Source organism: Dipodomys ordii, unplaced genomic scaffold (genome assembly GCF_000151885.1).
Source record: "Dipodomys ordii isolate 6190 unplaced genomic scaffold, Dord_2.0 Scaffold20, whole genome shotgun sequence".
Classification (NCBI taxonomy): domain Eukaryota; kingdom Metazoa; phylum Chordata; class Mammalia; order Rodentia; family Heteromyidae; genus Dipodomys; species Dipodomys ordii.
In genome coordinates, this window is record NW_012267236.1 from 3,207,065 (window position 1) to 3,221,522 (window position 14,458).

The window sequence follows — 14,458 nt, forward strand, 5'->3', positions numbered from 1 at the left end:
CTTACCCACTGTTCATCATCTTCCATTATCCAAACAATTATGACATTCTATGCATTTAAATACATCATCACAGTATGTATTCTTTCCAATCCCAAGTTAATGATCTTACTTATTAGATTGTACCACAGAAATAAGGACTATTTCTGCCAAGTTTATTTGGCATATAATCTCTCACAGGAACACATCAACACAGGTGCCTAGTGGTTACCATGCCATTACCGGGTTCAATGGTTACAACCTGCAACAAGTAAAAGTGCTCTTAATGAGAAAAGCAATAGTGAGTATGTATGTAGATTTGTTTGAATGGTGGTGGTGGTGGTGGTGTATGTGTGTATATATGCATATGTGTGTGTGTGTGTGTGTTCTACTAAAATCTCCCTGTACATCTATACAGTGCCTATGTTTGCAAACCAATGACAGAAAGCACAAGTGTTATCTACCATTTTTAGGACATATGCAATTGGTATATGCAATTCTATATGCAATTGATGGTTATTTATGAGTAGTGTATTTGTTTAAATGCTTGTCCTAATTGGACAAACTACCTCAAGTAATCATAAGGATTTAGCAACACTTCTCACAAACATGAAGACAAACAAGCAGACATGAAAATGCATCCTGAAAACAGGTCTTATTTTGAAGCTGTGTGTTGGTAACCACACATGCAAAAAGAATTAAGAACTGAGATCACTGTCTGGACCATTCAGACCAAAAGTCAGAGACATATCCAGATAACGTTGCAAGTATGAAGGATTTGGTGAACTCCATTAATTATACAATTCAAGGGTATCATCCAGTTGAGATTTCTAAGTAAATAATTTGCTCCCATCTAGTTAGCACCAGCTGCCTAATATTATAGAAGAATAGCAAGTTTGCTATGTCTCATTTTCATGCGTTGTATCATCTGTGTTCCAACTTGGAAACCGGGGAGAAAGGTACTGGGCACACAGTTTTAAAAGGATCTGCTTTTTCCCTTCACTATGAGCAACCTAAGCTGGAATGACTAAACAATGCAAATGGCACCAAATTCATCCTCTGACTCCAAAGCCAGTCTGGGAGTAAGTACATCACGAAGAAGTTTAACTTCAGCTTCACAGTTCTTGTTCATTCTCTATCCTACCTAGGCCCTCAGAAGAGATAGCTAGTAAAACAAAACAAACAAAAACTAAATGCACGTAAGTGAATGATGCTCCTTCTCTCCCAAAACATTTGTTAATTTGGAGTCCAGTGGAGAAGTAAAAAAGCTATGTCAGACTTCTTGTCATGGTGACAAAATACCTTAGCAAATAACTCAAGGCAGGAATGATTATCTTGGCTTATAGTTTCAGAGGCTGCAGTCATTGGTAGGCTGGTTCCATGTTTCTGAGGGTCAGGGAGGTACAGCGTGGCAGCAGGGCATGGCAGCTAGGAAGCACTGATAGGAAGGGGCCACGGCAAGACACACCTCCCAAAACCACACCCAATGGCTTACTTCCTCCAAGACCCTCAGTTCCACAGTTCTATCACCGCCCCCTAGTCTATCCAAATTTGTCCATCAGGGGGTTCAGTATTTGATTAGGTCAGAGTCCTTGTGATCTAATCTTCCCTTGAAACAACCTCACAACATACGCAGGTGAAATTGAAAAGCAAGATTAACCACAGCCTTCCATGTGGTGGACATTTCGGGTATCCACAGACAGAGAAAGACTGCATCTGGAAGATAGAGGGCTTCCTTTTCTCACTGAAGTTGTATGACATAACTATAAGCAACCACCTACTCTGACTATTTTTTATGCATCACTTTATCAGTGTCTACTAAGCTACTATTGGCATTGCTCCATGACATTTACAAAGTAGGACTTCACATTAATTATTTTGTTTAATCTTACCTCATGAGCACTGTTATTCTTGCCTCTATTTTGAAGATAAGAAGCTGGTTCCTTGCCAAGTGCTAGACTCAGGGCTCTAAGTAGGGTCTTGAAGCTCTCCATAATCCTCTTTACTTTCCCACTTGCTGCCCTCCTTTCAGGTCTAACAGACCCACTTTCCCTGCTACCTTTAAGGAGTTAAAGGTAGTAATACTACATCAGCTTACTCAATATGAAAGAGTATTTTCCAGGCTTCTAAAGCAGGAGCAATTGGTTCTACTATCCTCACGTATATCCCCTCTCTCTGTCTGTGTGTGCACACACACACACACAAACACACACACACACACACACACACACCGAGTTATAGTAAGTCCAATGACTATTAAAACACACTTCCAACAATCCATGCAGCAGGGCACTGGAGGCTCATATCTATAATTCTAGCTACTCAAGAGGGTAAGATGTGGAGAGTCAGGGTTTGAGATCAACCTGGGCAAGTGAGTCTGCCAGGCTCCATCTCCAAAATAACTAACTAAAAAGCAGAACTAGAGGCATGGCTCAAGTGGGAGGGTACCAGCCAAGCAAGCAAGCTGAGCAAGTATGAGACCTTGAGTTAAAAATAAATCTATGCTTTGCTGTTTTAGTTACTACATTTTTCAGAAGAAAATGAAAGAATTAAGATTGAAATCTTAATTCTATGAATCACTACTGCCTAATAGGTTCAAAATTCAGATGTATCTACTAACATGTAAATTGTGACAAAATGCACAAATATAGCTAACATCTTTGCAGGATGTACCTTTTGTTCTTCTTGCCTGACACATGTTTTCTACCCAGTTCACCCTCACTAAAAAATAAGAATAATCATAAACTTTAAGCAATATCTCTGAAAGTTCACTACTTACTGTTACTCTACACATCACAGATCATCGATTTTTCCATTCTAGGGGCCACAGAGTAAATATTTTCGGTGTTACAGGCCATGTGACTTTACTGAAACTATTCAGTATTATCATCCCAGCATGAAAACTGGCCATTAGACAATCTGTAAGTGAACAAGCATGGCTGTATTCCAATAAAACTTTATTTAAATAAACAGGACTACGGCTCACTGTCTGCCAACCCCTTCTCTAGAAAATCATTTTTATGAGGTCTAATTGGTTTTGGTTTTTGTTGTTTTTAGTAGAACGATCTAGAATTTACCACTGAAACAGGCTGAGCTGTGTTGCTTACCTGTGACCCGATGGTTTCCTGGAAGCAGCGGCCAAGCTGAGTCTTGGCAGCCACCGGATAGACGTGTGGGAGGAGCTGCTGGTGAGGGTATGTGGAGTGCGCCGTCTGGGTCTTCTGGGCAGGGAGCCCTTGGTATGATACTTGGGACTGGCCTGGCTGAGATTCCTTTACCTTCTGTCCAGTGGGGCCATCAATTCTTGAAACCTGATGTATCTGGACGGAAGCTTCAGGAGGGTGCTTCACGTGGATGTTAACTATGTTGGGAGGAAATTTCACTGAAACAGATTGGGAGGAAGTTTTGTCAGTCATGGCTAAGTGTGAGACAAGTCAGGAATTTTTTAATGTAAAGTAAGTTCTACATAAGGACACATAGATGCATGTATAGGTATGGCACATGGGATAAATTGGGTGAATTTAAAGTGTATCTTTCTGTGTGGCACAATGGTCAAAATGATCAAGCAAGGGCTATGAAATCAGCTCTTCACCTTGAACCAGAGCTATCTGTGCCTAGGTTCATTACTAAACTCTTATCTGACCACTGGCAGTATCTTTCTTTACATGTTTCTGTTCTTGCCTTTAGACAAGGCCTCTTTGAACCCCGAGACTGCTTTCATCCGTTCTTAGCCATTTCTCTGTGATCTGGAAGTTCATATTAGTAATCAAGATTAAGATAAAGAACCCATGTTGCCAGTGGCCTAGCCTATCCAGTGGCCTCAGTAGTACTTGGCAAATTAATACCAACAAAATTGATGTAGCTTGTCCATTCATTGTTATGTAATTAATTTTGAAATCATGAGAAGACAAAAAGACTCAGAAGATATATACAATATGGCCTTATACCTTAATTTATGTATTTAAAAATGAAATTGCATATGTTGGAAATGAACTTTACAACTTCGGGGGTGGGGGAAATGGGGAGAGGTGGGGGAGGGAAGGGATAGTGGGAGAAAAACAAAGGAGGGAGTAACAATGCTGGACAAGAAATGTACCCATTACCTTACTCATGTAACTGTAACCCTTATGTCCAGCATCTTTACGATGAAATAATTTTTTAAATGAAATTGCAATTTTAGAGATATTAAAATCTCAAACAAGGCTGGCATGGTGGCACACCTTTATGATTCAGGCTCGTGGAAGGCTGAGATAGCAAACAAGTTTGAAATCATCCTGGGCTACATAGCAAGACACAAAACAGCCAGGAGCCAACAGCTCACACCTGTAATCCTTGCTCAGAAGGCTCAGATCCTTAGGATTGTATTTCAAGGCTAGTCTGGGAAGAAAACATCTGAGAACTACCATCTCCCAAATAAGCAGCAAAAAGCCAGACCAGAACTGTGGCTCAAGTAGTAGAACACCAGCTGATCTACCACAAAGCCTTGATTTCAAACCCCAGTACAAAAAAAAGACCAAAAAAACTTCTTGCAGAAACATACTTATGAAACAAAAATATCCATTTCCCTCAAGTCATAAAATTCTGAAATGTATGCTGCTCATTCACATAGATTAGTAATTCCTATCAAAGGCATCAAAACTCTAGAATTATTTATTTTCAAAGATTCCCCCACTGTGGAAATGACAATACTTGCATTTTTCCAGAGATTCAGGCTTACCAAGCACAATTGTCTTGTCCATAAAAAAAACACAATGTGTAAGTTCTTTTGTGCTAATGACATGCACACATAAACTCTCTCTCTCTCTCTCTCACACACACACACACACACACACACACAATACCAAAAACAATGGGATTTTTATACCTGTAACCAGACTGAATGAATCTCTTCCCGTTTAAAACAAAATCTCATTTTCTGATACAACAATTCAGGTTTTAAAGAACAAGAGCCAGTAACATTTCTCTGACCTCCACCTTTAAAAAAAATTGTGTACTTATAAAGATGCCAGGTTTAAAAAAATGAATTAGTCACAGGATTTCTGAGCTCCAAGTGACCTAGTTTACCTTCCTCTACAGATGAGCAGAGATCATGTGACCATTGAGCACTAAAACCAACCTCTCTTCAATTACAACTCATGGACGGACGGGGGCTGAATGGCCCCACTACTTTATTGGTAGTGTGGGGGTCGCCCTCAAGTTGCTCCTCTTTGTTCCCCAGCCACATCAAGACAGCATTGTGCAATCCCATGTTAGTGGTAAGAGTCACTAGAAAAGGATAGACTCTTTTTCATTTTCTTATTTCCAACACTGTAGTCCTTCATGGCCAAGAAAGTCCTGTAACCACATGCTTGGGCCCCCATGCTATCTCTATTTTGAGTCCTCAGACACAAGGTTGCACACGCCTTTTCGTTTCAATACCAGCCCTGGCCATCAAAGAGACCTCGCTTCTCTTTGGCTTTGACAGGTTCACAGGGGTCTGTGGGATCAGTGGGCAAAAGAACAATAACAAAACGCTTACCTTTGACTCCTTGTTGGCTGGTCATGGTTAGAGGCAAGGTATGTGTGGAATGGATGACATGTGTGCCCAGTGCTTTACCTGGCTGTTGGGAATGTTGGTAAAGTTTAGGCACACTGGCACCATGGACTGGAATCTGACAAAGCTTTCCTGTGAAGTTTGGAGGGCACTGACATTTGTCCCTTGAACTGCACTGTCCACCATTCATACATGGAAGATGGCAGATTACTGCAAGGGAAGAGGAAATATGGAGAGTTAGTTTCTCAAACCAACCAATCAAACCCTCCAGACACACAAGCCATTAACATTATAGCCACTACATTCCCACTGGCTTTAGAAATGGTAAACTCCGAGTAAATATTTAGCTGAAGAATTCTTATTATTCATTACCTACTGTTGGTTGTCAGATTTTTCACTGAAAAATGTTTGTGTCTGTTCATCAAAAAATTGGTATCTAGTTTTCATTTTTGGTTATATTTTTGTCAAGTTTGGGTGTCAGGTACTCCTGGCTGCATTGATATGTTTGGTAGCATTCCTTGGCTTTTTTTTCTTCAGTACTAGAATTTTGAACTCAGTGCCTCAACCTTGTTAGGCAGGCATCCTCAGTGAACCACACTTCCTGTCCCATGTTTTGCACTGGTAATTTTGAAATAAGGTCTTGCTTTTTAGCCAAACCCACAGCTGGACCACAGTCATACTATTTTCTGTTCCCTGCCCCTGCAGACATGACAAATGTCCACCACCACGTCCAGATTCTTCCACTGCACTGGAGTCTTGCAAACTTTTCATCCAGACTGTCTGGAATCACAGTTCTCTTGATATCAAACTCCTTAATAGGTTAGAAATGGCAGTAACACTACACTGCACTCAGCTACTGGTTGAGAAGGGATCTTGTGAAACATGCTAGAGCTGCACTCAAACCCAAATTCTCTCAATCTCTAAAGCTCAAGTAGGTAGGATTACAGGTATATCCACCAGGTCCAGACCTTTGTTTTCTACTCTGCATTCTAATTTGAGATGCACTGGTATTTGGTTACTCTTTGAAGGTCTGGTAGAATTCATCATTAAATCCATCCAGTCCTGGCTTTTCTGTGTTGGAAGACTAATCACTGCTTCAATTTCATTGCTCATTATAAATGTGTTCAAATTGCTTACATATTCTTGTTTCATAGGTCATGTGTGTATATAAATTTTTTGTTTCTTCTAGATTTTCCAGTATATTGAAATACAGTTTTTTAGTAGTCCCTAATGATTCTCTGAATTTCACTGGTGTTTTTTTTGTTATAATACTTTTTCATCTCTAATTTTATTAATTCTAGTTTCTCTCTTTTGGTCAGCTTCAATAAGGGTTTGTGGATCTTGTTTTTCTTTTCAAAAAATTTATTTCGGTGATTGTTTGGATCATTCTTTAGTTTCCACTTCACTAATTTCAGTCATGGTCTTTACTATTTCTTTCTGTCTACTTAGTTTTGGCTTGACTTATTCTTGTTTTCCAAAAGGCTTGAGGGAAGTCATTAGTTTATATATGGGCAATCTGATGTTTTTTAGTCAGGTAAAGAATTTCAGAATTCTTCTTATCCTTTAAAAACTATCACATTTATCTGCTTTAAACACTGTCAACTTTAAAAAAGTAAAGCCTCTTCTCAATGATGATTTCTTCCATATCTTACTCTTATTAAATCCTCTTTTATGACCATATTTTTTCAGAAAAACAATTGCTAACTTCCCAACACACCATAAGGGACGGCTAGGCTATGACTTCCCTTCCTCTACTCTTCTCCACAGAAACTATTCTTAATAAGGTCACCGGTGGTCTCCATGTTCCTAAATCCAATGGATGGATTTCAGTCTTCCCTCATTTATGTGGCATCTTACTATTCTGTTCCTTCGTTCTTTCCTATCTCACTTTAATATTCATTAAATATTGATAGATTTCATGATTCAATCTTAAAAGTCTTCACTAACTCTCCACACTCCTCTATGATTTCATATGCTCAAGTCACCCAAACCTCTAACAGTTTCCTGCTGAGCTTCCTGGACAAAGCTTTCTGCTGAGATTCAAACTAGCTAGTACTACATATTTCCATGTAGATGTCCCACGATACCTCAAATTCAAGATGCCTAATCCTTTGCTCACCATCTTCCTTCCCATACTTGTAGACATTTCTATCTACTTCTTTTCCATTCCTAGGCCTTTGTTCTTTCTGCATCTTCATCACTTATGAATATACCTCATTCTGCATAATATAATTCACTAAACTTTACAGTCTTCAACTTTTTCCATGTGGAATCCTTCACCTGGAACTGTTCTTATCTGGCCCCATTCAGCTACCTAACTTCCTACTTAACCCTCACTTCTGCATAGGAGTTCATTCATTACCATCATACCACATATAAATTTTCCTAGATATAAGTTGTTACTATATAACAACTGTCCAGCTGCATCTCTGCATGTATCATCACTCCACTAGAATTAAATGAAGCAGAGAATGTGTCTTGTAATAATTTACCCGTAGCATGTACCTCTAGAAGAAATAATTAAGGCCTGAACTATTTGTGCCTATCACTTTATCAAATGCCATTCTGTAGTAGAGAAGTCTCTACCCTTCAAATGCTTAAAAAGCATAAGAGTTTAGACAATATATAACTAGAAATACAACTCAGAAAATAACTCACAATTGGAAAATGTGAAATATAAATGGAATATGAAATATAAATAGAAGTTCCAAGAAGAGAAAAGTTGTTTCTAGGAAATCCAAAAAGCACTTTCCAAGGAGAGAGATCATCTGGGACAGGTCCTTAAGACTGACAAGATTCAGAATGCAGGAAAGTGCATGCTATGCTATGGAGACACTAGTATAAATAAAGGAGGGAGAAGATAGTGAATAAATCCATCTTGCTAAAACTACAGTTCCTCAGAGAAGGGAAAGGTATCCAGTGATAAACTGGAAGAAGTAGGTTTGAGTCAGACTGTGGAAGTTACTAATGGCCCACTGAGTGGTTTAGATTTTATTCTGTAATCAGTGAGCTACTCTATGGACTTCAAGTAGAAGATTAAGCAAGGTTGCTGAGTGTTTGGAAGGAGTACTCTGGGTGTGGCAGCAGGATTAGTTGAAAAGGAAAGTGACAAAGATGGTTGAAGTCAGTTAGGAAACTATCATCATAATTGGCAGACAAGTTGAAAACCATAGGCATGGAAAGAAATATGAAGTAATACAATGCCAAAGGAAAGACCAGTAGAACCTGGAGACAGAAGTAGGAGGGAAAAGGTTGGCCAGGAAAGAAGAGAGGGAAGAGAGGAAGGAGAGAATTGGAAAATAAATTTAACCATGGTCACAACCCAGAAATTGCCTTTGATGTTTCACATCACGTCTAAACCATTCACACTGGGTGTGGTCTAGAAAAGACTGTCAGGTCTGCTCTGTGAGGTTCTGGATAAAAGAACAGGAAGTCAAAGTTTGAGTCAATGACTTCCAAAGTCACAGTTCAGTTTTGAGTTGAATTTCTCAATCAGTTTGGCCACATTGGATGAGCTTAGTGTATACTTGGTGAAAAGCAAGGGGAGCTAGACCAAGATTTACATGTGCTATGAATGATTGATCACTGGAATACAGGTACTCTTCACTTCCAATATGCCTGAATTTCAGGAATTGTAGTATATGTAATACAAACTTCATTGCTACCTCTTTGGTCCACAAATTATTTCATGAGTAACAGGTGTACATCATGACCAATGGTCAATCACATCAATACTTTCAAACTCCAATGGTGATTGGACACTGCATGTCAATTTCATAATTCAGGCACAGACAACAAAATAGTGTTGTCTCCTCACTCAAAGTGATAAAATCGACAGGACCTTTTTACAAAAGCAGATAAGCAAGAGCATGGGACTCTACAAACCAATGTTTAGCCAAGAAATAAAAAGTGATAGCATTAGACATAAAATTGTAACAGTTGTGTCAGATACTTTGCAATTCAAAATTGACTTCTCTAAATGTAAAATGGAACAATTTCACAGAAAGAAAACATATTCTATATTATAAGGTACACAATAATAATATTATCATGTACAAATTATTCTTGATTAGTTCTACTCAAGATGCATTGTATTCATAAACTGCTTGATTAAATGGAAATCTTTTAGCTCCTTGCTAAAAGATAATTAAAAAAGAAATAATGAACAATTATTTTTTTAATTGTGAAACTACTGTACAGATGGATTATAATTGCATAGGCAAGGTAATGAGTACATTTCTTTTTTTTAAATTTTATTTTATTTGTGAACATACTGTACAGAGGGGTTACAATTACATGGGCAGGATAATGCGTACACTTCTTACCAAGCATTGCAGCCTCCTCCTTTGTTTACCCTTCACCTCCCTTCCCAGCCTCCCCCCTCTCCCCCCCACCCAATCCTCCCCCCCCCCACCGACATTGTAAAGCTCGTTTTTGACATGGCAATTTGTACTTCAATGAGTACATTTCTTATCAAGCATTGTTGCCTCCCCCTTTGTTTCCCCTTCCCATCCCTTCCCGAGATCCCCCACCCCCCCCCAGCCGCCAAAGTTGTAAGGTTTGTTTTTCGACCTAAAGTCTTGTACATCTCATTGTTGCAATGGGTCCACCTGTATCCCTATTTAAACAATTTGTTTTTTCCCTTTCCCTCCACAAATTATACCAACATCAAATACAGTGAAAGCAGGGGTTATACTGTGGGGGAGGGACATACAAAGCGACAAAGAAATCATCTTATAAATAAGTTAGAAACAATTGCAAGAAAGAAAAAAACATTTGAATCCTTATCTTGGTGTTCATTTCGCTTAACATCAACTTATCTGACTGTTTCTGCTTGTCTCAGACATATACTAGTTATTGCAAATAAGGGAAACCATGGGACCTATGTTTCTTATTCTCGGTATTTCTAACATTTTTAAATGATGGACTGCCCAATAAACGTTAGAGCTGGGCACCAGTGGCTCGTGTCTAGAATCCTACTTACTCAGAAAGCTGAGATCTGAGGATTGTGGTTCAAAGTCAGCCCAGGCAAGAAAGTCCGTGATACTCTTATCTCCAATTAACCACCAGAAAACTGGAAGTGGTGCTATGACTCAAGTGTTAGGGTGCTTACCTTGAACACAAAGAGGCTCAGGTACAGTACCTAGGACCTAAGTTCAAGCCCCAGGACGAGCAAGAAAAAATTGTTTTAGGGCAAGTTATAAATGTATATGAAAATGGAAAAAAGCAGTAAAGCTAAAGTTGTTTTTGTTGTTGTTGTTGTTGCTGCTGCTGCTGTTTAGTTTTGTTTTTTATTTTTTGTCAGTCGTGGGGCTTGAACTCTGGGCCTGGGCAGTATCTCTGAGCTCTGCAATTCAAGGCAAGCACTCTACCACTTGAACTACAGTGCCACTTCTAGCTTTTTCTAAGTAGTTTATTGGAGATAAGAGTCTCATGGATTTTTCTGCCAGGGCTAGCATCAAACCACAATTCTCAGATCTCAGCCTCCTGAATAGCTAGAATTACAGATATGAGCCACCAGCACCTGGCTTGCCCTAAAAGAATTTTTAACATTCTGACAAAAATATTTTGAATTTTTTGATTACCTTGCAATTACCTTGTAATTACAATTTAGTTACCTTGTAACTCTTCCATCAATTATTAATATGCAAATGAAGACTATCATCTACAATTTCCAAATTTATAATCACCTTTTAAACAAAGACATAGCAACCAATTCATTTTTACTAGACATTTCCAGCATCAATCATAGACTTTAAAATGTAGATAAAGTAGGTACTGGTGGTTCACATCTCTAATCCTAGTTACTTAGATCTTGCTCAAAAATCAACCCAGATAGAAAAGTTTATGAGACTCTCATCTCTAATTATAACCAGCAAAAAGCCAAAAGCAGAGCTGTGGCTCAAATAACAGAGCACTAACCTTGGGAGAAAAGGCCAAGTAAGCTCACAAAGCCTTGAGTTCAAGCCCCCAAACTGGCAAATTAATATATAAATCTAAATAAACTTAATTATTTTTCTTTAAATCTACCTTTCAACTCTGAGATCACTTTCTTGCTTCAAACACTGCCCTAGCACAAGTGGGTACAGCAATGATTCATTGAACTCCAATAACATTGTATCTCTAAAGTTATAAAGGAAATGGTTTCTACTTGACTTACTTTAACCAGTAAAAGGCTACTATTCATAACCATTCATGAATGAAAAAAATACCCATTCTCTTTTTCTAGCATTTTCTAAAAATCTAAATTCCAACATATAAAACTCTATGCCTCAGCTCAGTAACTACATGTTGAGTCTTTTGTGGCAGGTCTTTGTACACCCAAATCACCTTTTGTATCACAGCAAACATTTAAAACCAACCTACAGGATTTAGGATTTAGCTATGAATAGTCTCTTTCTGTTTCAAAGTTCATATCAAAGCACCACCATATGATATATTACCTATGCCCCTACTGTTCTATAAAAGCTTCCCAGAACATAATATGGGGAAAGAAAGAATTAGGTATCTTTCAGGTTGACTTGAGAAGCTTGTGTTATGCTGGTTGTGAATCTGGTTATGGCCCATATAGTTTAGAAACTCTAACAGAAAAGGTATAACATAGAACACTGGCTGAGAAGTTCCATAACCTTGTCAGCGGGACATTTTGCTTGGACATCACCATAATTCACCAGATTGCATCAGTGATCCCCAGAGCACAACTACAAATAAGAAGAGGTATGTGGGCCTTCATCCTGTGATTGATTCCAAAAAGTATAACTTCATGACAAAACAACTCAAAGTATCTTGTGATCTCTACTATAAAACGTGGAAAGGAACAAACAGATGGAGGCTGGAAGAATGAGCTGGAGATTTTAAACATGCCAAGCATACCCACTGCAATCCACCGTTCACTTTGGTTGTAAAACAACTCATGGGACTCAAGAAACTGGGCTGGCAGAATAAGAGTCCTATTCTAGGTCAAAAATCATAATCCAGTTGCAATGAACAGCTACTGCTGACTTGTGTGTTCAAATATGCACACTGAATTTTCTAAAAGTTTATACTCTCAAGTCACATTCTCCTCCTTCTTTTCTGCTATCCTGACTACAGAAAACACTTCTACCATTCATTTTCAAAAGGAACTTCTCAGATGTTCTTGACTCTGCTGTGCCAGATCCTGGCCATTCTGCCTGCCCACAGCTCCTGTGCCAGCAGACAGACCATTTCATTATTGTGGAACAGGAAAAAAAAACCAACTATCTCTGAAGACAAACTATAGCTGTCATTTCACAGAATGGGTACATTCATTCATTTGAATGGCTAATTCAACTTTCCCGCTTTTTCTAATTAGAAGAATAATATTTCCTGAAAGGCCTTCAGAGTATTGGGGCAGGGTTGGGGGGAGGAATAGCATTTTCAGAAAGCAAAACATCACTTTCTTTCATTGTTCAGCCAGAAAGTGGCTTGGGGTGAGGATGTAGCTCAGTGGTAGAGCACTTACCTAGCACAAGGCCCTCCAGTCCCATCTCCAGTTTTAACCTCTCCCTCTCTCCCTCTCCCTCTTTCCCCCTCTCCCTCTCTTCACACACACATACACACACACACACACACACTATGTTTCAACAAACTACCACTCACACTAAGAATGTAAAGAGCACAATGATGTGTTTGCCTCTTCTTTTCTGTTATTAGTGTGTATGGATTGCACCAGGGTATTTTGTCATCATGTCTCCACACATGGTGCTTGACTATTAATTCCACATACCTCACTCTCCCCAAATAGTGAGTCTGAAGGCCAAGATGCTGATGGCCGATCAAATCTGAAAAGGCCAAGTCCTACACACAAGCAGGGGAGGACATATGCCATTGGCTTTTTCCCTATGGAATGTAGAGATTTGATACTGGAAAATGGCCTATTAACAAGTCTGCATTCTCTGTGTAACTTTCACTGACATGGAAAATGAATGCAAAGAGCATAGGTGATAGGGTTGGTCTCTAACAGCCTGACCAAGAAGGTGGCATTTAAGCTAAACTGAAAAGGAAAACAATCCAGTGACATAAGAAGTTAACAGACGAACAATTACATGAGGTAAGCTCTTGATGTGAGACCATTCAGAAAGGCCAGGAGTCTGAAAGGAGGCTGGTGGGGCTGAAGCATAGGAGACAGGAGGAGGAAAGTTGAGATCAGATGGGCTGCAGAGAGAGGCACGGGTTACAGTCCTGTTTCTATCTGGAGAGGTAAGGCAGCCTATGCAAGTAGATACAGAGAAATAGAAAATAGCAAATGAAAACGTAGTAACAGAGCAGAGGAAATCAAGGAGACAGAACCAATGCATAAACCAGGAGCTACGGTAAGTCAGCTGTGAGATCCTTGACTGCACACACACTAAATATGTACTATATAGGCTTCGAGTTTCTGGACATAATTTGCAATTTTTATACTGACTACTTAGCCAGATTCAAGTGAAATTTCTGGAAGGTTAAAATTTCAAATACATTGAATCATATAACCATTCTGAAAGTCAGAGAAATTTTCAAACACATGTAAAACGGAAAACAAATTTCCATAGAGATTTGGGGGCAAAAGAAAAATGCTTCTGTAAAAAAGTTAAAAATAAGCCGGTTGCAGGTGGCTCATGCCTATAAAGAAGGCTGAGATTTGAGGATCACAGTTCAAAGCCAGACCAGGGAGGAAAGTCTGTGAGACTCTTATCTCCAGAAAACCAGAAGTGGCGCTATGGCTCAAGCACTCACCTTGAGCTGAGGAGCTCAGGGATAATGTCCAGGCCCAGAGTTCAAGCTCATAAGAAAGAAAGAAGAAAGAAAGAAGAAAGAAAGAAAGAAAGAAAGAAAGAAAGAAAGAAAGAAAGAAAGAAAGAAAGAAAGAAAGAAAGAAAGAAAGAAGGAAGGAAGGAAGGAAGGAAGGAAGGAAAAAAGAAGGAAAGAAAAGGGAAAGAAAATTTGAGA

At 39.1% G+C, this 14,458-nt stretch overlaps 1 protein-coding gene across 2 annotated transcripts in view; it reads right to left on the reverse strand.

The window, feature by feature from the left end:
* Positions 1-14,458, reverse strand: part of Ltbp1 (latent transforming growth factor beta binding protein 1) — a 228,864-nt gene that overhangs the window by 177,806 nt on the left and 36,600 nt on the right. For both annotated transcript variants that reach the window (XM_013013664.1, XM_013013663.1), the window contains exons 2-3: positions 5,495-5,719; positions 3,084-3,358 (exon numbers count right to left, since the gene is read on the reverse strand). In XM_013013664.1, coding sequence (XP_012869118.1) covers positions 3,084-3,358; positions 5,495-5,719 — 500 coding nt within the window. The remainder of the gene's footprint in view (positions 1-3,083; positions 3,359-5,494; positions 5,720-14,458) is intronic.